Source organism: Orbicella franksi, chromosome 12, assembly GCF_964199315.1.
Source record: "Orbicella franksi chromosome 12, jaOrbFran1.1, whole genome shotgun sequence".
NCBI lineage: Eukaryota > Metazoa > Cnidaria > Anthozoa > Scleractinia > Merulinidae > Orbicella > Orbicella franksi.
Genome location: NC_138156.1, coordinates 19,881,375 through 19,907,986, shown reverse-complemented (window position 1 = coordinate 19,907,986; position 26,612 = coordinate 19,881,375). Strand labels below are relative to the sequence as shown.

Sequence of the window (26,612 nt, the reverse complement as noted above, 5' to 3'; positions counted from 1 at the left end):
CCATTTATCCACGGTTCGAAATTTGAATGCAAAGCTCCATGAGAATTTTGTTCTCTTTCTTGAACAGCTGTGTTTACTGCAGACTTCGACGATCAAGGAGTGTAAATATGAAGGTGAGTATCTTATAAACATATTTTTCAGAATGCTGTTAACATCGGTGAATAGATCACTGTGCTGGCAGCTCGAGAATTAAACTTTGTTCAGCTTTGTTTTGGAATGTCTGGAATGGTTTCTCGCTCGATCGCTGTAATTTCTTTTTTACTGTTCATAGCTGAAAAAATTATGAACTTGAACAGAGAGTGACTTTGAGAGGAAATGTAAGGACAAAGTCCATCTCGAAAGACTTGCAGCTTTATCGATAAGATGTGAATTTAGGAAAATACCTCTTGTATACTTAACAAGATTTTTCCTCCTAATCTAAGCTTATTTCGTCTTCAGGTTTTAGAAAATTCAAGCGCAAATAAGCCAGAGGTAGAGAGAAGGGATGCCTCTCTTGACCACTTTCCTCCTAAACCACAAAAAGAAGGAAAGTTTATAAATCTGCAAGACGCTGATGATCTGACATCACTGAATCTTTTAAATGAAGATACAGGTTTGAATCCCTCATTGCCTAGCTACATACAAGCTTACTAGTTTGATAACATTCATTGAAACCATTTGCCATGTGATAACATCTGCTGGTAAATTTGAGTCTACTTTTTTCTAGGCAGGCATGCTCAGGAGCAGTGCTGATATGCTCTCCTTAAGTCTAGATTATTGTGCAATGATTCTGTCTAACATTGAACATAATCCCCTGCTTGCCTTTTGCCGTCACAATTTAAAATACTTATTTATCTGATTGCAGTGCTCCAGGTAATAGAAGCTCGTTTTCAAACAGGAAAAGTCTATTCATGGGCAGGTATATATGCTGTGTTAGTACTGATAGTTGATTATTTTAACTATCAAAATCAATATTCTCCCAAAATGCCATGCTGATCAAAGGCCATCTAGCCATTGCAGCAAGTTATTGATTTTGATTTCTGTAATAAGTTTAACAAATAGATTCCATGTTTCTGTGTGTCTTTTTAGTAACAGATAACAGATGACTTCAAAATGTGGTAAGAACAAAAAAGTGCAACACAAGGCGTCACAGCTGAGTTGTGTCACTGATGTTCTTACCACATTTTGACGTCTTCTGTGATCAGTTACCAAACAGACGCAAGGCAACATAGAATCTATTTGTTTTATTATAAAGAAACAACAAAAATTTTAATGGTATCATCTTGAGATCATCTATGTGTCTGTCCTCCATTTGATCATAAGTAAGAAGTTGAACAGTTGAACCAATCAAAATTGGAGAAAATTTGGCACATTGTAACTTGCTCAGTAGCTCAGCCAGATGTTGATAGAATTTTTCAATGTGTAGTTCCAGAAAATATTCATACCTCCCACACGGAAGGGATTTTTTGCAAGAACCCCCTCCCCTCTGGAAATTCCAATTAAACTTGATACATTTCTTTAAATTTTTTGGTCTTAGAGAACGCACGACCCCCCAGGAAATTCCAATCCCTTCTGTAGGGGGAGTATGGATATTTTCTGGTATTGCACAATGCATGACAAGTGTCCCTGGTGTCTGATGTTATAAACTTCCTTAAACTTCATAACTTGCATCCCTAATGCAGTGATATATTAAAGAGCCACTTGATGCCCATCACTCTTGGACTTCAATTGACACTGTAAACCTTTAATTAGAACCTTGTTAGGGGTCTACTTGTGAGAAGTGTCTCTTTATAACGTGGGTGCATGGAACCATAATGCAAGACAAGACATTGTAGACTATGCATTGTAGACACCTCTGGCATGTCCTCTTGTGCTGCAGGTGTTCCTCTTATTGCTGTCAATCCATTCCAAGATGTTGCTGAACTTTATGATAGCAAGATGGTCAACAGATACAAGAGTGGCAGTGCAGTAGAAATCAAGGTTTGAGAACCAACAGCTGTAATTCACCATGAAGTCAGTCAAACTTCTTATCTAATTTAGTGTCACTTATACTATTTGATCAAAAGAGTTCAGACTGGAGAAAGTTGCATGACAATGTGACATCAGTGATGTCACTTTCTCACACAATCTTGACTGAACTCTTTTTATCTGTTTTGTTCTCAATGTAGGAGCACCCTCCTCATATATTTGCTGTTGGCCAAAAAGCCTTCTGCGACCTGAAAAGAGATCTTGAAACAAGGAACCAGTCGATTATTGTGAGTGGTGAAAGTGGAGCAGGAAAGGTCAGTAGTGGAAAAGGTGGTAGAAGTGAAAGATGTCCAACTAAAGCTTAGTAGAGTTCTAACATTACCATTCCCTTTACAGACATGGACAACACGTAGCCTGATGCATTTTATTACTGACTTAACGGAAACGAGGTAAGAGATTTTCGAAAATATTTTTGCTGGAAAACTATATCACAAAACAGAAATAAAAACAAATCATAACTAAAGACTTTTCCATTCTGCAAACTTTCTGTTGCGTTACATTGTCATGACATGTTACGGAGGCTTACGTGACAAGCCTCTGTCACACCGATGATCCTAGTTTACTCTCATTAGCTGGTGAGCTAGATCCTCCACATCATATAGATACATGAAACTTTTTTCTTTCAACAGAACTGAGGAGGCTGCCAACGTGAACAGGATTGAACAAAGAATACTTGATTCCAATCCAATTCTGGAAGCATTTGGAAATGCTCAGACAGTGCGTAACAGAAATAGCAGTCGATTTGGAAAGTACATCCAACTTCAATTTGATCGGTGAGGATTGCTAATAAAAGTTGCATTGTGTCCCTTTCTTCAAGAGAGTAATGCTCCTGAAAAGCCCCATTGTGTGAGGGGTCAATTAAGATATTTTTTTATTTTACTGTGACTTTCGGTCGATGAAAAGAGAACTTGTTCCCGCGTCCTACACTGTTTTCAGAAGAATAACCAACAGTTTAACGGAACTGCAGTATAAAAATCGAAGTGCAGTATTCGGCGCAAAAATTTGATCCAGGGTGGTCGCTTACGGAAGGTTCGACATTAGCAACACTGCACTGGAATTCATTAGGCTTCACAGAGCAAGTTGGTAATACAAGTTGAGTGGCGTAGACATCGAAGGGAGGTATCGATCACTAAGAAATATAATAACTTTGAACCTTAAGCTTTCATAACTGGTCCAAGGAGAAAAAGAAAGTTCTTTGGAGGATTACATTTACCTTCATTACTCTGTAAATTTCTTCGTAGGAGCCACAAGATCGTTGGTGCTAGTATTAACACTTACCTCTTGGAGAAGACCAGAGTTGTGCATCAGGAAGAGGGGGAAAAAATTTTTCACATTTTTGACCAGGTACTCACATCTTTCTTAATAAAGCTTTATGTTTGTATATCTTATATGGGCCTTCGATAAAATCCGGAACATGGAACATCCCGGAACATCAAACAGTTATAATAATTAAGCAAAAAATGCGTAAAATTAAATTTTCTAAACTAAAATACACGAAACATAAACTGGTATCAGCTCGAAATATGAAAATATATTTTTTTTTGGGGGGGGGGGTTAGGGGAGTCGGTAGCGGAGGGGTAGAGAGCGTAGGGTATTCTTTCGACCGACCACAATGAATACAGGCTCCTCTTCTTTCGCGCCCATTGCGTCATATGGCTTTATAGCACTGTTTTTTCAACACAAACACGTACTGTCGTAACCGGTTCTACGGAATTGCCGGGAACGGTCGAAAATAACACGAGAAGCGATCATAACGGAACGTTCTTCGATCTTTAAGACTCTTCCAAGGACAGGATCTCGATACGGCTGGCAAGACCACGGCTCAAAGTGCAAAACCTTTCGAATGACACTTAATATTTAACATAGGTCACACAATGTGTCACGGTAACTCAAAGTCTCTTCAACATGGACGCTTAACAGAAGCCCGAGTAAGAAGCAAGTTATTATTAATAAATCATCAGAGTTCGAGCAGTCCGAACTAATTTAGACAAGAAACTCAATGCCGAAGAGTTTCTATTTCTATCTCATGGAGAAACAATTTCTTCATGAGAAATCGTGTATACGCATATCTTTGAATTAACGTAATGAATTGAATAAAGAAATCACACCCGTGTACCCATATTTTTCGGTCTGATTAAAGAGTTCGAACGGACACCATCTTGGTTTTCTATGAAGAACGAAATCTAGGAATAGGGAACAGTCACATGATTAAACAGAATGTTCCGGGATGTTCCATGTTCCTGGTTTTATCGATGGCCTCTTATTTGCGGGCCGTGAGGTCCGTATTGGGAATAACTGTGCCTTGGGTCTTGAGTATAACCTGACGTTAAAAATTTGCGTTAAGTTTAAACTTGCTCCATGTGCGATGACTGAGGACAGACGATGCAAATGAAGAAAAAAAGAAACGAGAAAGGGAGAGGTGGAAGAGTTTCATTCACTTCAAATTTCGGCAGGACTTTTTTCTGTCGCCAACAATATCACGATATGTTGCAATAAAATGTCGCGATCGTTTGGCCGGGGCTATAAGCTACTCACTCGACACAATTTTGGTGTATTCAGCATCGCATTTGTTGTTGCAGTAGTTTCTGTTCCAGTACAGGGCATATTTCCTGTCCCTTTTATGAAGAACCACCTTTCATGATTACGCCTCCGCTAAACTTTTTATTTTGAGGCGGTAAGATACAAAACAGAACCAATCAAGCGTCAAGGATTGGGTATGTTGGAGATTGCGTGCCTCAGTGACGACGCGTTGCGATTTTCATCTCCGTGTCTTCTCACTACAATGGGTTTTTGGATGATTTCTTTACAATGGGTTTTCTAATACTCACAAACCTTCACAACACGAACCTTCGCACTTCGTTTCTATTCTCGTCAAAACCCTTGGTGTTACGTGTTTACCGTTCTTTGTCGGCGATAAAATGTAACAGCACTGAATAAAATGAGCAACTGTAAAACACCATTGCAGACATTTTGTAAAGCTGATAGCCTTCTAAAATTTATAAGGTCAAGAAATCCTGATCACAATTCTCGGAAATCTTGGCTCATCACAAAGTTACTTAGTTTAGCAGTCACGTCAAATGAAAACACTTCTAATGATGCTATGTGATTGGTCACTATCACAAATTCAGTGACCTTCTTTCAACCTTTCAGTCATTTTGCGAAACAGAATATGATTTGAATATTGGTCAAGCAAAACTGATTACAATTCTTAGAAACCGCACCTGTCAAACAGGTCTATAAACAACGTCCTGTGATTGGTTAATATTAGTAGACGCTGATCACAAGACTTCATTGTTGGACGCTCCTAACTTAACTTCAAACCCTCCCCGTTTTCCGTCTTCAAACATGGATATAAAAACCTTGCTAAACAATCTTCATAAAGAACTATCCTGTCCTGTGTGCCTGATCACATTCACTGATCCAAAACAGCTGCCATGTTTACACAGTTTTTGTCTTCACTGCTTGAACGGGATTCAACGAACGAGTGGCCGCCATGATATCATAACCTGCCCGGAATGTAGAAAAGAGAGTAGAGTCCCTAGCAGTGGAAACCTGAAGGACCTGCCGACCAGTTTTCGAATCAACAGTTTGCTGGATGTGTTGGCCATCAAAGAGTGCAACACTACAGGTGCCAAATGTGGAAACTGTGACAAGAAAAGCGCTCACAGTTTGTACTGCTTCCAGTGTTGTGCATTCTGGTGTGACGACTGCATTACCGCGCACAACATAATCCGAGCTAATAAAGAACACCGTGTGTTGGCGATTAAAGACTTCCAAGATCAAGACATCGAGGACGTGTTAAAGCGGCCAGCATTTTGTGGAAATCCAGGACACGAAAAGAAAGAACTGGAATTCTTTTGTAGGAGCTGTAAAGAACCAATTTGTAGCTCTTGTGCTGCAACCATTCACGACGGCCACGTTAAAATACTTTTGGAAGAAGCGGCAAATGAAAGAAAAGCCGAAGCGAAGACTGTCATTGAATCTCAAAAGGAGAAGGCCCAACAGATGAGAAATAAAATCTTTCAGGTTGACCAAAACCGTGCAAAAATTCAAGAAAAAATCGCCAATGTGAAAAGGAGCGCGCAGCAGTTTGCTGATAACATGATGGCCGTTATCGAGGCAAAGAAGCAGGAGATCTTCAATTCAGCTGAAAATCCAGGAAAGCAATCACTCGAGCAACTGGGAATACAAAAGAGTGAGTTTGAAAAACAAGCTCAAAAAACTGAGACAGCAGTTGAAAAAGCTGAAGCACTTCTGAAGCGAAGCACAAGCGCTGAGATAGCACAGTTAGACAAGTCATTGAAAACAATCTTTCCGGAAGAAGTCAAACATGAAGGAGAACACGTCGACTGTGACCTTGAAGGACTTCGACGATTTATTTTCGAGAAAAACGAAAAATTGCTAGAGAAAGCAACCGCTGAAGGAATCGGATCTTTAAAAACCTTCTTGAGCAAGACTGAAGCGCAGCAATCAAATGCCGAAGGAAATGGAATCAGTGAAGTTATCGTTGGACTTGCAGCACAGTTTGTTTTGACGACTAAAAACGATGAAGGAGAACAATGCTATGAAGCGCATGACTGTGTAACAGTGAAAATGAGAAATCGTCAAGGACAGGACTGCGCGACAGAAGTCCGAGTCGAAGATAACCAAGACGGCAGCTACAAGATTAGCTACTTCGCCAAAGAAACTGGAAGATGCCATTTATCAGTAAAAGTAAACGAGGAACACGTCCATGGCAGCCCATTTGCGGTTCAACTCAAAGCCAGAAAGTTCAGACCCGTTGTATCGTTTGGACAATTAGGCTCGGGCGCTGGAATGCTAATTTTCCCTTGGGGAGTTGCAGTGAATAAACGTGATGAAATTGCAGTGACTGATGCTGGTAACAACAGAATTCAAGTATTCAGTAGTGATGGAACTTACTTGAGATCGTTTGGTACAAAAGGTGATAAACAGGGAGAATTGAACTATCCTCTCGGGATAGCTTTTGATCTAACGAACGGGAATATTTTAGTGGCGGACCGTGAAAACCACCGTGTTCAATTGTTCAGTGAGCAGGGTGAGTACCTGAACCAGTTTGGTGGGAAAGGAAATCTTGATCACCAGCTTTTGTTTCCCGTTGGTTTATCAGTAGACAGTCACCGTAATGTTACTGTCGCTGATTCAGGAAACAAAGTAATTAAGATATTTTCTCACAATGGCCACTTTCTACGTAAAATTGGCGAAGAGGGCTCTTTTAACCAACTCTGGCATTGTGTCCAATATGGCAATTATCTTATAGTATCAGATAGTGGTGAAAATTGCATAAAAGTATTTAATAAGGATGGAAATATTTTGTACAAATTTGGAAAAAAGGGGTCAGGGGACGGGGAGTTCGATAATCCTTTTGGCTTGTCAGTTAACAAAGCAGGACACCTGATGGTCTGTGATAGAGGGAATCACAGAGTTCAGGTGTTCGAACTGAGTGGAAAGTTTGTGGCAAAGTTTGGAAAAAAAGGCAGCGGGATAGGAGAGTTTAAGAATGGACTATTTTCTACAGCAGTTCTTAGTGATGGTAGGATAGTTGCATCTGACTGGGGGAACCATCGCATTCAGATCTTCGAGTAGATCGACATGATGTCCAGTCAGCTCTCAGAATATGCGAGGTAATTTTTAAATTAGAAATTTCTGACCATTCCTTAGTCGAGAGTAGTGTGATATGGGTTAAATCGCTCTAGCACGACAGATAGTCTTGGATTATCTCTTAATTTTACGTTTGAACTATTGACTCTTTTATGTATGATTGCAGTTTTTGGTTTTTACCAAGTGTACCTGCATGTTATAGCAAGTCACGGCTCAGGTCGATTCTCTGGCTCAACAATTTTAGAGATTTTAAATTTTTTATCGAAATGAATTTGCATATTAAGAGGTTTGTGATTCTTTGATGTGTAAGCTTTTAAAGCTGCTTTGGTATAAAAAGAAATCCCTATTTCGGGGAGGTAAGGTGTTTGCTGAATCGAACAATCGAAGAATAGGACAATGAACGTTGGTCTGATTTCAAGAATGGAAAAATTGGAGAATGGAAGAAATTGAGAAACCAAAAACTTCTCCCCTTCATAGATACTAAGATAATTTATAATTACCTGTAAAAAGTTGGACTAATTTTGTGCTTATTATTTTTGCATGTAAGAAACAGCAGATCCAGCCAAATAATTTTTAATTTAAATCTAACTCATGTAGTTTAAACTACTTAAAAGAAATGTAACCCAAGCATTTAAGTCTCAAGTGATTGTCACCATCTAAAGGTCTTGATGGAATCGGAGATGATGTAATCTCAGTTTATCAGTTAAATTTTCGGCCATTTCTCAGCAAACATTTCAAATTTCTCCCTATTAATGAGCTATCATTAAATTTTGCAGACCTCGAAACTCAGCTATCTCTAAAGAAACACGTCATTTTCCCTAACTGAGAGTTAAAATGTCTGACATTTTGACCAATTCCCAGTTATATGAGTTACTGGCCCCTCCAGACCCTCAGTTTCAATCACTTAATTATGTCATAAGTACTTTCATATTTGTGTTAAGTTCCTAAGCAAGCTTTATATCGTTGAAATTTTGTAAATAAACAGTGTTACATTAGCAATGTTGCCGCAACAACATAGTTACCAATAAATTATATCATACAAGCTTGTAGAGACTGAACTGAGTGTGAATATTTCTTGTAATATTTTTCCCAAACTTTTCGACTTGATATTGTGTGCTCGCTGAGAATATAGGCCATTTTTGCGTTGCCTTTTGCCTCTGTTCTGGCATGTGATCAATTTGAAACAAAGAGTATGCGACCGAACGAAGCGTTGTGCCATCGATCTTTCGTCACGAGTATAATTTCGAAAGGGTCTTGGTTTTCCAGGGGTCTTCGTTTTCTAGGGATCTTCGTTTTCCAGGGGTCTTCGTTTTCTAGGGTGTCTTCGTTTTCTAGGGGGTCTTCGGTTTGGAAGGATCTTTCGCTTTCCGTCTTCGCTTTCCGTCTTCGCTTTCCGGGCACCCGATGCGCCCAACAATGTCGCGATATGTTGCATTGAAATGTTGCGATCGTTTGGCCGGGGCTTTACATGTAAGCTACTCACTCGACATAGTTTGGGTGTATTCAGCATCGCATTTGTTGTTGTAGTAGTTTCTGTTCCAGCGCACCTTTCATGATTACGCCTCCGCTAAACTTTTTATTTTGAGGCGGCAAGATACAAAACAGAACCAATCAAGCGTCAAGGATCGGGTATGTTTGAGATTGCATGCCTCAGTTACGACGTGTTGTGATTTTCATCTCCGTGTCTTGTCACTACAATGGGTTTTTGGATGATTTATTTACAATGGGTTTAAAATACTCACAAACCTTCACAACGCGAACCTTCGCATTTCGCTTCTATTCTCGTCAAAACCCTCGGTGTTGCGTGTTTATCGCTCTTTGCCGGCGATAGCACTGAATAAAACTGAATAAAATGAGTAGCAATGCAACACCATTGCAGATATTTTTTCAAGTTGATTTCCTTATAAATTTATAAGGTCAATGAATGCTGATCACAATTGTCAGAAATCTTGGTTCATCACAAAGTTGCTTTTAGCAGTCACGTCAAATGAAAACACTTCTAAGGACGCTCTCTGATTGGTCAGTATCACAAATTCAGTGACTGTCTTCTTTCAACCTTTCAATCACTTCGCGAAGCAAAATATGATTTGAATAAGAACAAGCTGAACTGATCACAATTTTTAGAAACCCTACATGTCAAACACGTCTATAAACAATGGTCGCTGATTGGTTAATATTATCAGACACTGATCACAAGACTTCATTGTTGGACGCTTTTCCAACTTAACTTCAAACCCTTCCCGTTTTCCGCTTTCAAACATGGATATAAAAACCTTGCTAAACAATCTTCATAAAGAACTATCCTGTTCTGTGTGCCTGATCACATTCACTGATCCAAAACAGCTACCATGTTTACACAGTTTTTGTCTTCACTGCTTGAACGAGATTCTACGAATGAGTGGCCGCAAAGATATCATAACCTGCCCGGACTGTAGAGGAGAGAGTAGAGTCCCTAGCAGTGGAAACCTGAAAGACTTGCCGACCAATTTTCGAATCAACAGTTGGCTAGATGTGTTGGCCATCAAAGATTGCAACACTACAGTTGTCAAATGTGGAAACTGTGACAAGAAAAGCGCTCACAGTTTGTACTGCTTTCATTGTTGTGCATTCTGGTGTGACGACTGTATCAGTGCGCACAACATAATCCGAGCTAATAAAGACCACCGAGTGTTGGCGATTAAAGACCTCCATGATCGAGACATCGAGGATGTCTTAAAGCGACCAGCATTTTGTGGAAAGCCAGGACACGGAAAGAAAGAACTGGAATTCTTTTGTAGGAACTGTGAAGAACCCATTTGCAACTCTTGTGCTACAACCATTCACGACGGCCACGTCAAAATACTTTTGGAAGAAGCGGCAAATGAAAGAATAGCAGAAGCGCAGTCTATGATTGAATGTCAAAAGCAAAAGGCCGAACAGATAAGGAATAAAATCTTTCTGAGGAATGAAATCTGTGCAAAAATTCACGAAGAAATCGCCAATGTGAAAAGAAGCGCGCAGCAGTTTGCTGATAATATGATCGTTGTCATCGAGGCAAAAAAGGAGGAGATCTTTAATGCAGCTGAAAATCAAGGAAAGCAATCACTCGAACAACTGGGAATACAAAAGAGTGACATTGAACAACAAGCTCAAATAATCGAGACAGGAGTTGAAAAAGCTGAAGCACTTCTGGAGCGAAGCACAAGCTCTGAGATAGCACAGTTAGACAAGTCATTGAAAACAATCTTTCGGGAAGAAGTCAAACATGAAGGAGAACACATCGACTGTGACCTTGAAGGTCTTCGACAATTTATTTTCGAGGAAAACGAAAAATTGCTAGAGAAAGCAACCGCTGAAGGAATCGGATCTTTAAAAACCTTCTTGAGCAAGACTGAAGCGCAGCAATCAAATGCCAAAGGAAATGGAATCAGTGAAGTTATCGTTGGACTTGAAACACAGTTTGTTTTGACGACTAGAAATGCTGAAGGAGAACAATGCTATGAAGCGCATGACTGTTTAACAGTGAAAATGAGAAATCGTCAAGGACAGGACTGTGCGACGAAAGCGCGAGTCAAAGATAACCAAGACGGCAGCTACAGGATCAGCTACTTCGCCAAAGAAACTGGAAGATACCATTTATCAGTAAAAATAAACGAGGAACATGTCCATGGTAGCCCATTTGCGCTTCAAGTCAAACCCAGACAGTTCAGACCCGTCTCATCGTTTGGTCAACGAGGCTCGGGCGCTGGAATGCTATTTTGCCCTTGGGGAGTGGCAGTGAATGAACGTAATGAAATTGCAGTGACTGATGCTCTTAACCACAGAATTCAAGTGTTCAGTAGTGATGGGACTTACTTAAGATCGTTTGGTAGAGAGGGCGACAAACAGGGAGAATTTGACTTTCCTGCTGGGATAGCTTTTGATCCAAAGAACGGAAATATTTTGGTGTCGGACCGTAATAACTGTCGTGTCCAATTGTTCAATGAGCAGGGTGAGTACGTGAACCAGTTTGGTGGTAAAGGAAATCTTGATCATCAGCTTCAGTTTCCCGGTGGTTTATCAGTAGACAGTGACTGTAATGTTATTGTCGCTGATTGGGGTAACAAAGTAATTAAGATATTTTCTCACAATGGCCACTTTCTACGTAAAATTGGCGAAAAGGGTTCTTTTAACAGACCCTGGCATTGTGTCCAATATGACAATTATCTTATAGTATCAGATAGAGGTGAAGATTGCATAAAAGTATTTAATAAGGATGGAACTTTTTTGTACAAATTTGGAAATGGAGGGTCAGGGGACGGGGAGTTCAATCAACCTCGTTGCTTGTCAGTTAACAAAGCGGGACACCTGATGGTCTGTGATAGAGAGAATCACAGAGTTCAGGTGTTCGAACTAAGTGGAAAGTTTATGGCAAAGTTTGGAACAAAAGGCCGTGGGATAGGAGAGTTTAATGGACTATCATCTACAGCAGTTCTTAGTGATGGTAGGATAGTTGTGTCTGACTTTGCGAAGGATCGCATTCAAATCTTCGAGTAGATCGACTTGTTGCCCAGTCAGCTACCAAAATATATCGGGTAATTTTTAAAATAGAAATTTCTGGCCAATCCTTAGTCGAGAGTAGTGTGATATGGGCTAAATCACTCTAACACAATAGATAGCCTTGGATTATCTCTACATTTTACGTTTGAACTATTGACTCTTTTCTGTATGGTTGCAGTTTTCGGTTTTTACCAAGTATACCTGCATGTTATAGCAAGTCACGGCTCAGATCGATTATGTGGCTCAACTATTCTAGAGATTTTAAATTTTTATCGAAATGTATTTACATAATAAGAGGTTTGTGATTCTTTGATATGTGATCTTTTGCTAGTAAGCTGCTTTGTTATAAAAGGTAGAACTTCGAAGGATCTGGATGGAGATGACGTAGTCTCAGTTTATCAGTTAAAGTTTTGGTGATTTCTCAGCTATCATTCCAAATTTCTGGCTATTAATAGGCCCTTTGCAGCTAAGCCATCGCTTGACCTATTTTTCATAAAATTATGGGTTATAACTTAACGAATGCCAGAAATGGAAAAAGCATGTCGAAAATATCAAAATGGCCAAGTTTGAGGCCCCCATCATTAAAGAATGAGATTTTATGACGGTCTGAATTTTTAAAAGAATCAGAAGATTTGTGTGGAAAAAGTTGTTGGAGAGCAAGGCCTTGCTCTCCAGGAACATTTTCCATACAAATCCTCTAAATTTTCCGAAAATTCAAACTGTTGTATAAACTTACTCTTTACTGCCAGGGGCCTCAAACTTGACCATTTTGGTATTTTCGATGCGCTCTTTCCATTTCTGGCATTCTTCAAGTTATAGCCCATAATATAAAAATTTTCTAGGAAAAATTTGGTCACGTGACCCCAGCTGCAGAGGGCCTATTAGCCATCAGTAAAGTTTGCAGACCTCAAAAGTCGGGTATCTTTTAAGAAACACGTTTTTTCGTAGCTAATTCTCAGGTATTTGAGTTGCTGGCCCCTCCAGATCCTCAATTTCAATCACTTCATTATTTTATGAGTACTTTTATAATTATGTTAAGTTTCCTAAGGAAACATTATATCGTCAGTTGAATTTTTTTAGTAAACAGTGCGACATTAGCAATTTTGCCTCGACAACATAGTTACCCAATAAATAAATGATATCATCCAAACTCTTCCGGCTTGATGTGGTGTGCTCGTTGAGAATGTGGGTCATCTCCGTGTTGCCTTTTGCCTCTCTTCTGGCATGAAAGAGGAAATGTTTGCAGACGTGCGTCAGCAATAGACTGCAAAACAGTCACGTTTTCGTCTGGAAATCACGACGCGTGACGGAATCACGCAATCTTGTCCCCGATTTCATTTTCCCCTGCTTATTTTATGCTCATGCTCCATCGTATGCATAAAGAGCACCAATCTTGCAAATCCTTGAACAGTACGCAAGAGTGCGGCGGAACTTGGCCTTAGCCTTTTTGTGAAGAGAATGTGACTCGAAGGGACGAAAGCTTTTTTGCGCCCTCCCCCTCCCTTATATTTTATAATGAAATGCCAAGTGTCGTTTTTCTTCTTCCCGCTCCAATCCCACTCCCATCCCCTCCCACTTCCACGCAACCCCATTCCCTCCCTTCCTCTATAACTAGAGGGTTGTCTCTCGGCTAAACAATCTCCAAACATTAATAAAGGTATTATTATTATCATTATCATCGTTATCATTATCATTATCACTACCATTATTATTATTATTATTATTATTATTATTATTAGTTTATTACATGTTTGTTTATTTCATTTGCCAACTTTAAAAATTAAGAAAAATACACGATAACTGTATTTCCTTTCGTAGATGTTATAAACAATAATATTGGAACATTTAAATAGAACTGAACTGGAATGTTATGTTTCTGTCTTGTAAGTAGTTTGTAAGTGTACTTGACTGTCACACCTTGTTGTAAATAATGTTTGTGTTTTGAAATAAAGCATATGTACAAAAAAAAAAATACACGGCTAATGACCCTTTCCATGGAAATAGTCCATATGGCTAAATCCCGACCAAGAAAGAACCAATCAGAGCGCTCGGATTCACTTAAGACTACCGTACCACATAATAATCAGGAATATATTCTTATTTCGGATTCATTTCGTTTTGGGGTGGTGTTAACACTTGATAAATAATATAGATGTCATAGAATGAAATAATGAAGCCAAAAAACGATGGGAAGGCACTTTGTGACACAGAACTTGCTAATTTTCATAATCAAATCGACTGGGAAGCATTCAAGCGTCAGAACCGGCCTGCTATAGTAGTCTAGTATAATAAGAATGCGTTCGATCCACCCTCTTTCCTTTCTTGCTGACACAAAATAGTAGTTCCAATCTTTTCCCCATTGTTTTTAATAGATAGCTTCAGCAGCAAGCTGCCAAGGTAGTACTTCGAGAAAGGAAGAGTCATTTTCTGCAGGTAAGGGACCGTTCATTTTTTATGAGGGAGGGGGGGCTGGTGGGATTTGGGAAGCACCATTTAAAAATCGCATGACCCCCCCTCAGCTTACCAATTTTTTCACATGGCCCCCCCTTTATAGCGGTCATTTTTTGGGATGACCCCCCCCCCAAAAAAAAATTGAACAAACAATATTTAGATTTCAACTTTTTTAATATTTCTCTATTATCCCCCTACTTCACGTTATTGTGCTCACTATGAAGACAATATTTACAATCCCTATACGACAGAGAGCTGTTGTTTAAAAAACAAATCAAAAGAAAGAGAAGTCAATTTCGGATCTCCTAGTTATGGCTCGCCCTGAGCGTGTGGCATTTGGCCTCTCACTGGCATCTTCCTCCTCTGAATTGATGAATGCAAGAATGACGTCATTTGAGTCATCTTCTCCCCCAGAGTCAATGGCATCACTGTCATACTCGTCATTGTCACTTTCATCTGTTTCACTGCTGTCAGCACTTGCCCTGTTGTCATTTTGTGTCAATGTCCTGGCATTTCTCAGTGTTGGTTGGCCAGCTCTGAGAGGACTCTTCTGCTGCAAGCATGAATGTCTTACAATTGCCTTTACTTTCTCACTCTTGCTGCTTTTTAAATGCGCAAAATTCCAAAATGCGCAATAATGGCGAAAGCGACGAGTCGTTTAAGAAAAGGTTTACAGCTGAACGATCCAGGCAGTTTGACATCTTACAAGCAAAAGAAGCAATCGTTCTAAGTGCGGATGGCTGTTCAGAAAGGGTGGGTGAGTTTTCCGTGCCAGGGTACCAGTTGAAGCCCAGTGATGGAAGAAAACTGAACTTCTCCATCAAAGAGCTCAGAGCAATTGTGGAAAAGTTGAATGTCATATTGAAAGATGTAAAGGAACATGATTCCACACTCTTTCAGTCCAATGGGCTTGCTTTAAAACAGGGCGAAGAATTTGCCCACAGTTTTAATGTAAAACAGATCAAATGTATAGAAGCTAAGTTGACGAAGGTCACGCAGGACATGGAAGCACTAGGAAATAAGAAGAGCAATTATAACAGCATATTCAAGGGCACACTCAAACAGGACATCAACAAAAGGAGAAGGAAAAAAGAAAACCGCAGAAAGTCAAATGAAAGAAAGAGGAAGCGGACTGAAAACAACGTCCAACGAGTTTATGGAATCTGTGTTGGAAACCCGCTAGGAAATGATCTTCCACAATGCCTTGTGTACCCTCCTAGAACGGCCGTCCCGGAAGAGTGTATTAAAGTTGAGGATGTTGCCACGTCGTTATTTAGAAGAGATGGGCCATACATCGCACAGCTCTTGGAAGGGAATTATTTCACCACAAACCTTGAGCAGGAAGTCAGAGATTATGTTTACACCTTCATGTACCCTGAAGAGTACACTCTGACGGAAAGCATTGCTGCTTCTTGCAGCATTGGTGAAAGAGACTCCCATAGCAGCACAAGCGGCGACGAAGAACTCGATGACAGCGAAGATGAAGATGAGTGCCAGTGAAAGTTGCATTCGAAAATAACAGTGTTAAATACTTCTTTTCAGTAGCTATAAATGCTTTTTGTGGCCAAACGTTTTTTTAAAGCAGAAGGAAAGTTTGTAATAAATTTGTATCCTGCCTTCTATGTTTATTCTATAGCAATTTTTTTGATATTCAAAGGTTATGCCATTTTAAAGTTTTACTAAAATATTTCACGTGACCCCCCCTTTTTCCCTTATTTTTTTGGGATGGCCCCCCCTCGAAAGCCATTTTTTTTCGCATGGCCCCCCCCCCAAATCCCACCAGCCCCCCCTACCTTATAAAAAATGAACGGTCCCTAAGATTAAAACGCAACAAAGATTACGGTAGTTTTGATGCAAACGCCTTCGCGTCGTTTTGGAGTGGTGATCTCTTTCTTAAAAGCTTCACTCTTGTAAGGGTCCGTCCACACTACGCCAGAAGAATTTGAAAACGCACCAATCACCGGTCATTTTGGATTTGTGTTTGAGGACAACTTGGTCAGGGAGATCACATGACTATCGTGACGCCATCGTTTTCGAAAAGTTCCGTTTTCAAACGTTTTCCTTCCTCACGAAAACGAAAAGCCGGCGTTTTCAAATTCCTCCGGTTTGAAGAGCGTTTTCGAAAAGCTTCGTTGTCGTGACGGAGTTCTGTGGACGATAGGCCTGGCCGTAGAAATAAAGCTGCGTTTTCGAATTCCTCCGCTGAAGTATGCGTGGCCGAGTGGTTAGGGCGCCGGACTTGAAATACAGAGGTCGCGGGTTCAAGTCCCGCTCTGACCACTTAGCTGGAGTTGTTTCTTGGTAAACCCTAGTTCAGCTCCTCGGTCATGCTTGTAAATAGCCAACTGGTCTGCCTCCCGCCGGTTGGGATTTTTAAGCCTATTACGTTTAATTGATATATTTTGTTATTTAGGTGTAGCTAAGCGCACTGACCACTATAAACAACAACAACAGCAACAACACAACACAAGTATGGACGTAGTCTCCTTCGCAGCCGTTTTTGGGGATGTCACGCGTGACATCCCAAAAAACGGCTGCGAAGGAGACTAGTATGGACGGGGCCGAACACAAACAAATTCGTATGAGCATTGTTATAATATCAAGTACAGACGCATTTTAAAGAAGGAATCCACCACAAGTTCTAGTAACAAGTGGACAAAACCGTTGTACCAAGATTATTTACATCATATTGCAAACTTCTGCGCGACTGTTTTAATATATCTTCTCAAAAGAAATCATTTCTAGCGACAAAAAACGTCGAAACCAAATTTTGAAGTTCATATGATACACTTGAAAGTACCGGTGAAGTGAAACTATTGGTGACAATTTACCTATGTTTACACAATTTCTCTGAACTTTGAAAATTACTTCTCAAGTTCCTATGAGAAATTGTTTTTGGTGTTATTTCACGCAATTATTTATATTTTTAGCTTTTAGAAAATGCAAAAAGGATTTTAATATACTTCATTATTCTGGTACAAGATTTTTGACCACTAAAAACTGAAATTGTTCGATTTCGTAACGGTTTTCAAAATTACCTGTGACGCAGACGAGGTCCAACTTGTAATAATTATCTTTGCGCAAAAAAAGCATGCCGTTTTCTTTGAATCGTGATCGAAAAGAGATTTAGCCTCAGAAAACAGCCATCTGAGATTCGTGCGCCTCATTCAATTGCCCGCTTGAGTGTGATAAGTGTAAAGAAGAGAGACTTTGTTTTATTGTGTCCTCATTTATTGTGTCCTTTGTGAAAGAGGCCACGTTCACAACTATGAAGTAAATAAAGTAAAACCAAAAACAAAGCCACGAAATCTTACTTGCCTGATAGCCCCATGAAGGTTTTATCCAACGAGCCTGCAAGAGAAAAAATCACTTTCTCTAGGCTATCGCTTGTAAATGTGACCTGTGTTGTAATCTTGTTTTGCAGCTCTCGAAGTAACGAGGCAAGCTCTAAGAAACGTTGGAATTGACGATCAACTTCAATGTGAAATATTTAAGGTGAAGCAAACTCATTTTTGGTAAACGTCTCTCCTTTCCGATTCGTTGTACTCCCACTTTACTTCTTTATCCTAGCTTTTCTTGATTCTAAAGCTGGCCTTCCTCTTTCTAGGTTCTCAATGGTATTCTCAAGTTTTGTGACGCTCAGTTCTCGGATCCGAATCCGTCAACCAACGAAACTTGCACTATTCAAGATGTTCAAGGTAAGTGTTAGCTGAAAACTTGGTTTCTTGTGAGGAAAATACGAACTAAACGGGGCATGAGAAGACCCTCTCTCTCTTTGTATAAATTTGTGAATAAAATAGTTCCGAATCTCGCTTGCATTTTACCCTGAACTCTCATCTGCTCCCATCGTTTCTCGTGCGCTTTCACGAAATTTAATCTTCTTGATTTTTCATGACACTGATCGAGCAGAGTTTACGCTTGTTTGAGACAGGTCAAAGATATCAACTCTCTCGTACTCTTACCAAGTTTGACCGCGCTCTGATTAGGGCTGGGTTGACAAGAGTTGAAGAAAACTCTTGTACTGAACACATTTCTCCACTCTCTTTGCCTCTTTGTTCTTGTTTGACTGTCAAAAGAAAGCCGCTTCTTTAGAAAAACAGACAGCTAATAAGTGAGGATATCTCTGATGGACTCCTACGTACACTCTTACTATTAAACCATGCTTTCTTGACTTTTTCATCCTTAGAAGCCTGTGAATTACTGGGAACTGAAGCGGAGTCGCTCAAGCAGTGCTTAACATTACGACGAATCACAACGGGTTCCACTGGCGAGCAGTTCATGAAGCCATGTTCAAAATCAGAATGCGTGGAGAGAAGAGATTGTATGGCCAAACTGATCTACTCCAGGTACGAAAACAAAAGTGTACAGCGGATTGAAAGAACTTAGAGTCAAGGGTTCATACACGAACACAAGCTGGCTACACTTCTTATAAAATTAAAGTGAAAAAGTGCGCGCATAGATAGGTTGATCCCGTTACGTCTCGCGCTACCTTCTCGTGCATTGCGCTTTGTAAACGAGGGACGCTTTTCCAAGTTCCTTTTCCTACGCGTAACATGCCTTTGCCCCAGAACACCTTACCTTTGATGGTAATATCCTCTTGTGTGATTATTCTTTCGTTTTCGTAGATTGTTCGACTGGATTGTTGACTTCATAAATGCGTCCATCAGAGCTCCGTCAGATTCGAAGTATTCTTTTATAGGTAAGACCAGAAGATAAGCTTCTGTTAAGACGTTATAAAATATGATAAGATACAGTTCAGCCCCCGGGGAAGGGACTCCCATCTGAAAAAGGGGGACGCCCGCCGTAAAATTTGAATTAAACCCCTAAAGGAGACCAATTTGGGCGTGACTCAAGCTTTATTTGACCCCTAAAAGATACCAATTAAAACGGAATAGGTTTGATTACCAGCTGCCATTTAGGAAAGGAGCCCGGGCTAGTAGATCGGAATCGAGAGACTAGCGGAAATCGAGCATAAAAACGGAAATAGGAGCGTTTTTTATTATTATTTCTTCGAGTGTAAGCTAAAAGATACTTTGACAGCTAAAAATAGTGGCGTTTCGTCATGAACACCCTAAGTGAATCCAGAATCCTTGATTTATACCCCTAAGCGAGACGACTAGCATCCCCGACCTTTTCATATAAGAGTCCTCGCACCCCGGAGGTTGAGCCTCTCTAATAGGGGGAGGGATTCCTCCCTGTTACCCTATTTAGCCTACAAGATGTCCTACGGAAGTTAGTGGTTGGTTCTCGACCTTTTACCTCCAAAAAATGCCAACACTTTTAACATCCAGTTCGATCCTGGATACAGTCAGCCCGTCGAGATATAAGCCGTCAAATTGACGGGGTTACCCGGTTCTCACCGTTTGCTTCTATTTCAGGTCTTCTGGACATTTACGGCTTTGAAAACTTTCACTTCAACAGCTTGGAGCAGTTGTGTATAAACTACGCCAACGAAAAACTACAGCAACATTTCGTGTATTACTTTATGAAGAGACAACAGGTAAGAATGGCTTCTTCAATATTTGCTTAGTAACTAGTCCTGAGATCCTCTGAACAAAACGATAGGCTATGCTGCACCACACAGTTACAATATTTTCCAGGCACGCAATTCGTGCAAACTCAAAACTGAAGACATGTAATTTGCGTTTCAGGAGGAGTATCAAAAGGAGGGTATTGACTGGTCCTTCCAAGATTTTGTCGACAATCGTTCTTGTTTGGATCTCATCGAGGGAAGAACAAGTGTCTTTTCACTAATGAATGAGGTGATAAAACATTTTTTACGCTCTAAATTGTCTAACATCCTTATTTGAATGCAATCGTACTTGTCTTGACATTAATGCTAGGGTTTCAAATGGATATCTCTTTCGTTCGGTGCCAGGAGTGCTGTTTGAAGAGAGAACTAGACACGAAGTCTTTTAGCACTCGCCTGGAGACGTCCTTACTTCAGAACAGCCACTTTACTTGTCCGCGGTTTAAGAGGGAAAATCACGTATTCAGCATACATCACTTTGCCGAGAGCGTGTCCTACCAGGTGGAGGGACTCGTCAAGAAAAACAAGGTTGGAGTTTGTTAGTAAAGATAATTCAACTCATGCTGACTACTTGCCCCCGTTTCTAGACGTCCCTCCTTCTTTGTTTGAGCGCAGTGCGCGTGGGGTTGTGGGTCTATTACCCTCGAAAACGATTAAGTCCGCCCCCGCTCCCTCCCTGCTTTTTTGCGCGTTCTGTGTTCTCGTCTTGCCGACGAAATGAAGCGACGCCTAGAAATACCGGAAAGGCAGTATAAAATCTGTAAAGACCCTTTATAAATTAGCACTTGGAGAGTTTCTGATTTTTTCTACCATAAGAATTCCAAGCTATCAGATTGTGGGATTACGTACTAAAGACAGCCAACGAAAAGAGGAAAGAAGAGAAAAAACGCGCTTTTTCAACCAGGGTCTAGAAGAGTCAAAGTATCTCTAGTCTCTCTGAGGTTCATTTGTGCTGTCGATTTTCCTATTGAAAACTTCTTTCACCCCTTGCGTTCAAACAATTACCAGAACAATTTTCACCTGAGATTAGTTTTTCTTTTTTTCATTCCTAATTTTGTAATCAACACAGGATTTTGTACCCCCTGAAGTAGTGGAGCTGTTACAACGCAGCAAAAATACATTGATTCAAGAACTCTTTCAACTGAAAAGAAATCATATCCAAGACAGCGACGGTACACGAGCTGTAAGTGTGTTACGACGTTTTAATGAGTTAAAATATTATTGAATAATGTTAGAAGTATCCCGTTCAGGTTCTTAAGACAAATAGCAACGGAAAACCAAAGCAAACAAAGCTAGCTGGAAATCACGCTAATGGGTTTCTTTTCAAGCCATACTGAACGGCACCACTGTCAGGTAATCCTTCACAACTATATATTTTTGTTGTTGTTTTAGGATGGAAAGTTGAACGCAAAGGACAGAAGTAAACAAAGGCAGACTACAGTCACCGTTGTGCACAAATTCAAGGTACTTGTCCGAGTAGAATGTATGATACCATTGTCTTTTTTGGCGTGCGATGAGGCTGCAATCAAAATACCAACAATTCTGTCCTAACCATGTTACCGCTGATAACCTTTTCATGCACAGTTTGCAGTTTCGGTCAAGGCTTCATCACTCGTGATGCTTCAGGATGCTTCGTCGCCCGAAACATCCCACTGCATGAGCGAGAAGAAACCTCCGGTACCCAGGGTATTGTTTGCCAATGTTGGTTCATAAACGTACGCGGTATTTCTCCTCATTTCTAGAACCATGTTGCATAAACCAACATTTCTCACGCGTTTTTTAAAGGTAACGTTACTTTTAAAACAGCTGTTTTGATTACTGGAATGTCTGACTGTTTTTGCTTTTGATTAAGGTCTCCCTTGACAGCCTGATGTCCACGCTTCGCTCTACAAATGTTCACTACATTCGCTGTATCAAACCCAACTCCAGTTGTCAACCTGGACTTTTCGACAGGAAACAGGTACTTTGTACACCTTTCAATTTACTATCTTTTTCTCTCTCTTCGATTTGCAAACAACGGTTTACTTCCTAGAGAAAACCACGTATAACTGAGAACGTTACAGGGCTGTAACTTGTTCTCTAAGTCTGTCATCATCTAAACATACTTTCCACGTACGTAGGTCATGGCTCAGCTGAATGCATGTGGTGTGGTAGAGACAATTCGGATAAGCGCTGCTGGTTATCCAATCAGGTGAGAAAAATACACAGAGCTCTCAAGAAGGTTTCTTATCCTAACAACATGCTTAGGTAAAGTTTGCATACGAGCCAAGAGGCCCATCAGGCTGGCGCTTATCTCCGGTTTCTGTAGCATGAAGAGACTAGAAGTATTTCTGCCCCCACCCTGGATGGAATGCTAGTCCATCGCAGAGTTCCCCAGCATTGAATTCGCCAGTACCCATTTATACACCTGGGTAGAGACTAGAGGGAGGTAGTTTGAGAGAAAAGCGTCTTGTCTAAGAACACAACAGAATGTTCTCGGCCAGGGCCCGCACCGCTCGATCCGGAGGCGAGCGCACCAACCATGAGGCCACAGCGCCTCCAACAACATGCTTACAAAGCTTACACGCTCACGACAATAACCCTCATTTCCTCTTTCAGGCTCTCCCATCACGAATTTCTACAACGATACAGCCTCGCTTTGAAGCATCTCAACCCAGTGACGCGCAGTCATGTAACTCAGTCCCAAGCCCACTCGCCGAAGAAAGCCGAAGCCTTTCCTCTGGTTCCCGCCGTGGAAAGACTGAAACGTCGCTCTCGTCGACGACACCGAAGTAGCTACGATCACAAGAGACACATTTGCCGGTCAATCTTGGAAGTCGTCCAGGTTGACAGTGATGACGTCAAGGAAAATGTCCATACGAACGACAGCGGTGTAAAAATCGGGCGAACGAAGGTTTTCCTCCGAGAAGAAGCGGTACGTTGAACGAACGTCAGAATGAAAAAGTTTCCACGATTTTAGGGGTGTATAGTCTAAGGTGGCGGGCCACTCTTGTAGCGGTCGATCGTCAAATACTTGAACGATTAAGACGGCACTAGAGGTCGAGAGTCAAACACCTGGTCCCAGTTGTTCGACGGCTGGATAATGCTATCCACTGGATAAATCGTTGTCCAGTGGATAAGTGTTAACAAAACGAACCACGCTATTTACTGGATAGTGATTTATCCGGTGGATAGCGTTATCCACCTTTCGAACAACCCGGCTCTGAACCATTTATAGTGTCAAGATAAAGCAATTTGGGAGTTCACCCAAAAGTATACATAGTTTTTATAATTGCATGCCGTATTTAGTATTGTAGAATTGACCATTACTGTACTTAAATTCGAAATTAGCCAATCAGAAGCCTGGTCTACAGTCATGTTATCCTGCAATGTCATGGTCATTTGGACGAATTTGGTTATGGTAAATACCTAATCGTACCTTCCTGGTACTCTTCGGCGGCATAACAGGCTAAGGGTATTTTGGATATATTACGTCTCACCAAAATACGAACCATATCTCGACCAAACTCACCTAATTCGCCACCGAAGCGTACCAAAAAGGTAGAATAGGTATGAATACTCATAGGTTCTACTCGCGATACATTACTATTGGATCAAGGTTCTTCTGGAGTAGAGCTTTGCGTTAACACATTTAAGTGGTAGCTGAAATGTAGCGCGTTGATAAGGTTTTAAAATGCGAATGCATTCTCTAAATCTCGTTCCTCGGCCAAACGCGCGTTTCCACGAGTTTTTTTTTTTTTTTCTTTTTTGCTTCGTCGTTCTTAGATGGAACGGTTAGAGCAAGTCCGGAACAGATGTCTCACCAAATCGGTGCTGGCTATCCAGAAAAGCTGGAGACGCCATAAGAGACGAATTGAAAGGAGAAGAAACTCTGCAGCTGTTACAATCCAATCAGGTAAATTACATTTCCTTGTGTCAAGCGTTTCATGTGTTCTTCAACAAAATGTGTTAGGAAGCTTAGAGGTCCAATACTGGAGTTTCATTAAAGGTTGGGTACTGGGTAAATTGACTGGTTTGACCATCAAGAGGAAAGTTTTCTTATAAAGAAGTTTAGTTTAAAACGTTTTGTCCGCCTGTGAAAACCAGTTGCCTTCCTGCTGAAAACGTTAATGAAACCACTTCAATAAGTGGTGCATGTGGGGTCTGGGTTCAAGCCTCCTCAGGACCTTTGCTTTGTACAGTCAGGGTTCGTACCCTTTTTCAGAAAAAAATTTCCAGGACTTTTCCAAGACTCAGATTGATTTTTCCAGGACTAAAATTCACATCAACCCTTTCACTCCCATTATCTTAATGTTAATTCTCCTTACTGTTTGCCATACATTTCATGTTTTTTTACTTGACTTTAACAGATTTCCAGAACTTTCCAGGACTTTCCAGTCCTGGAAAATGCCACAATAAAATTCCAGGACTTTCCAGGTTTTCCAGGACCTGTACGAACCCTGTGTGCTGTGGAATCCTGATGTTTCGAACCACCAAGGGAAACGAAAATTGGTTTGACAGATCGAGTAGTTCGAGAGATCAGGAGTAAAATTAGTGTTCGACTGAGGGGAGGAAACGAATTTTGGTTCGAGTTATTGGGATATTCGACTGAAGAATCGGGGTTCAAGAAATCAGGATTCCACTATTATGGAGAGGGCACATGCTACGTAATTCAACTCCAGTTTGCTCCTTCAATGCTTCGGCCTCAACTGACTTGCTCTATCTCTCCTGCCAAGAGTATTTCTTTAGTATTTATCACTGCCTCAGTCACGCAAACGTAACGGTTAACGGGCTTTGTTTTACCATTCCTAAGCATAAAAGCCTCTAAGACAGTCTTTTCTTTCCAGTTTGGCGAGGATGGAGAGCCAAGATGAATTTCCAGAGAATTCAAGAGGCAGTGAAAGTCATTCAACACAACACAAAACGTTATTTTTCCTTGAAGCGACTACAAGAAGAGTGTAACATAAAATTGAAAAGCGACACATCGGCAGAAGAATTCTTCAACGATACCCCTCCAGACAAGAACCCTGCGCTAAAGGATAACGCGCCTCAAAACTACACACCTTCGTCGCTGCCGCGATCTTTTTCACCCGCCGAAACAACAATTCGCCAATTTGGACTTCTTTCTAGTTTAGCCACACGTGCTGTAGGATCTTGGTTTGACCCGCTGGAAACGAAACCTGACCAGTTTACGCCGCAGAATTATTTTTCGGCCCCATGTAGTAGACAAATGACATTCAACTCCACCAGAGGGCATATAAGTCCTCTAGCCATGTTGATGTGTAATTTCAGTCCCGCAAAACCGCGGGTTGACGATGCGGACAAACCGAGCTTAACGATGCTGTCAGTCAATAAATCATCGGCCATTATATCACGCCGAGATATCGAAAAGGTAACTTGCTTGTATGGATCTTTTTTGTTCAGGCTAAGCAGTGTCTACGATTTTACACAGAAAGCATACCCTCTGTTCCTCTTTGGAAAATTGGGTTGGGGCGGTGGGAGGGAGTGCAGGTATGCAACTGGGGTCTCATAGCTGTGTCCAAGAGTGTTGCGGAGTTTCAGGACATCATTCTACTGTAAATTCTTCTTGAAACCAATTACGAGGTTTCTTTTCGGTTTACTGCAGGGTTTGTTGTGATTGGCCGAGTGAAAGTATAAAGTCAATCAGTCCATTTGCGTGACATATATCAAGAAAATGAAATCGGATGTTACGTTTGAATGGTCATGTCAGAATAATTGTCTTTTAAGTTATCTTTCGATTGCGCCGGTCCATTGTTTTATTGTCTGTGTTCTATGTATCACCTAACTGCTCATTTTATGACTTCTCTTTCTCAGATGCCAGTAGCATTTCATTGCAAAGGTACCCCTCTACCCCACGCTAACAGGAGACCACATTCGGCAACCACAACCAACATGGTAATAACTTCCACTGGTATACGTAATAGCAATTTTTTCAGCGACAACTAAATATAGACTTGGAGTCCTTCCCCTCCCCCTCCCTGGCCTATGACCGCGCCCTACACAGAGAATAATACAAGGAATTCCGTCAAAGGATATGCTCGACAGAGAGGTCGTAAGTGAAATGAAACCTCTCGCACCTTAGGTAAATTGGCAAAAAGGACTACCTCTTCTTCCTTAACCGTAACAAGGGAGGCTCATTCGCCATGTTTGTTCAGTGTTATATTCCTCTAGTAAGTTGGTGTCTTATCCTTTCAATGTTTCTTTTAGGGTTTAGCTGCCATCAATGAGCTAGATTGGGAGATTGAGTGATTGCGGCCATTGAAAGCGATCGACAACGAAGCTCGTAATCTCAGATGCAATCGATAGATGAGGACCCCCCAAAATTGGCGCGTCAGATAATTGACAGATCCCACGAATTCCTTCTTATATTTAAAATCGTTCTAATTGGGTAAGACAAAAAGATTTTTAAAATGTAAATAAATATATCTAAGCGTTGATAAATTCCATTTGCACTCCAAGCAAACCTCGTTAAAATAACAAGAAAAGA

General features: G+C 40.7%; 3 protein-coding genes across 4 annotated transcripts; all 3 read left to right on the top strand.

The window, feature by feature from the left end:
* The first annotated feature begins 26 nt into the window (after positions 1-26).
* LOC145462535 (unconventional myosin-XIX-like) lies at positions 27-26,612 on the top strand. 2 transcript variants are annotated; one of them, XM_081446073.1, is made up of 25 exons: positions 27-113; positions 439-592; positions 845-898; positions 1,859-1,959; positions 2,148-2,261; positions 2,344-2,396; positions 2,637-2,780; positions 3,249-3,351; positions 14,517-14,577; positions 18,020-18,090; positions 18,203-18,293; positions 18,782-18,941; positions 19,221-19,294; positions 19,974-20,095; positions 20,247-20,357; positions 20,474-20,653; positions 21,195-21,308; positions 21,518-21,589; positions 21,978-22,085; positions 22,246-22,316; positions 22,724-23,039; positions 23,891-24,020; positions 24,952-25,496; positions 25,940-26,020; positions 26,333-26,612. In XM_081446073.1, the coding sequence occupies exons 1-25, from the start codon at positions 27-29 to the stop codon at positions 26,372-26,374; spliced, it is 3,159 nt and encodes a 1,052-aa protein (XP_081302199.1). In that variant the 3' UTR covers positions 26,375-26,612. The 2 variants fall into 2 exon arrangements, with proteins under 2 accessions (XP_081302199.1, XP_081302196.1); XM_081446070.1 differs by lacking the exon at positions 26,333-26,612 and having other exon boundaries at positions 25,940-26,323.
* LOC145462539 (E3 ubiquitin-protein ligase TRIM71-like) lies at positions 5,131-9,413 on the top strand. Its single transcript, XM_081446076.1, has one exon. It carries the CDS (start codon positions 5,353-5,355, stop codon positions 7,609-7,611), a length of 2,259 nt encoding a protein of 752 aa, XP_081302202.1. The 5' UTR covers positions 5,131-5,352; the 3' UTR covers positions 7,612-9,413.
* Positions 9,680-13,269, top strand: LOC145462540 (E3 ubiquitin-protein ligase TRIM71-like). Its single transcript, XM_081446077.1, has one exon. The coding sequence runs from the start codon at positions 9,886-9,888 to the stop codon at positions 12,139-12,141; it is 2,256 nt and encodes a 751-aa protein (XP_081302203.1). The 5' UTR covers positions 9,680-9,885; the 3' UTR covers positions 12,142-13,269.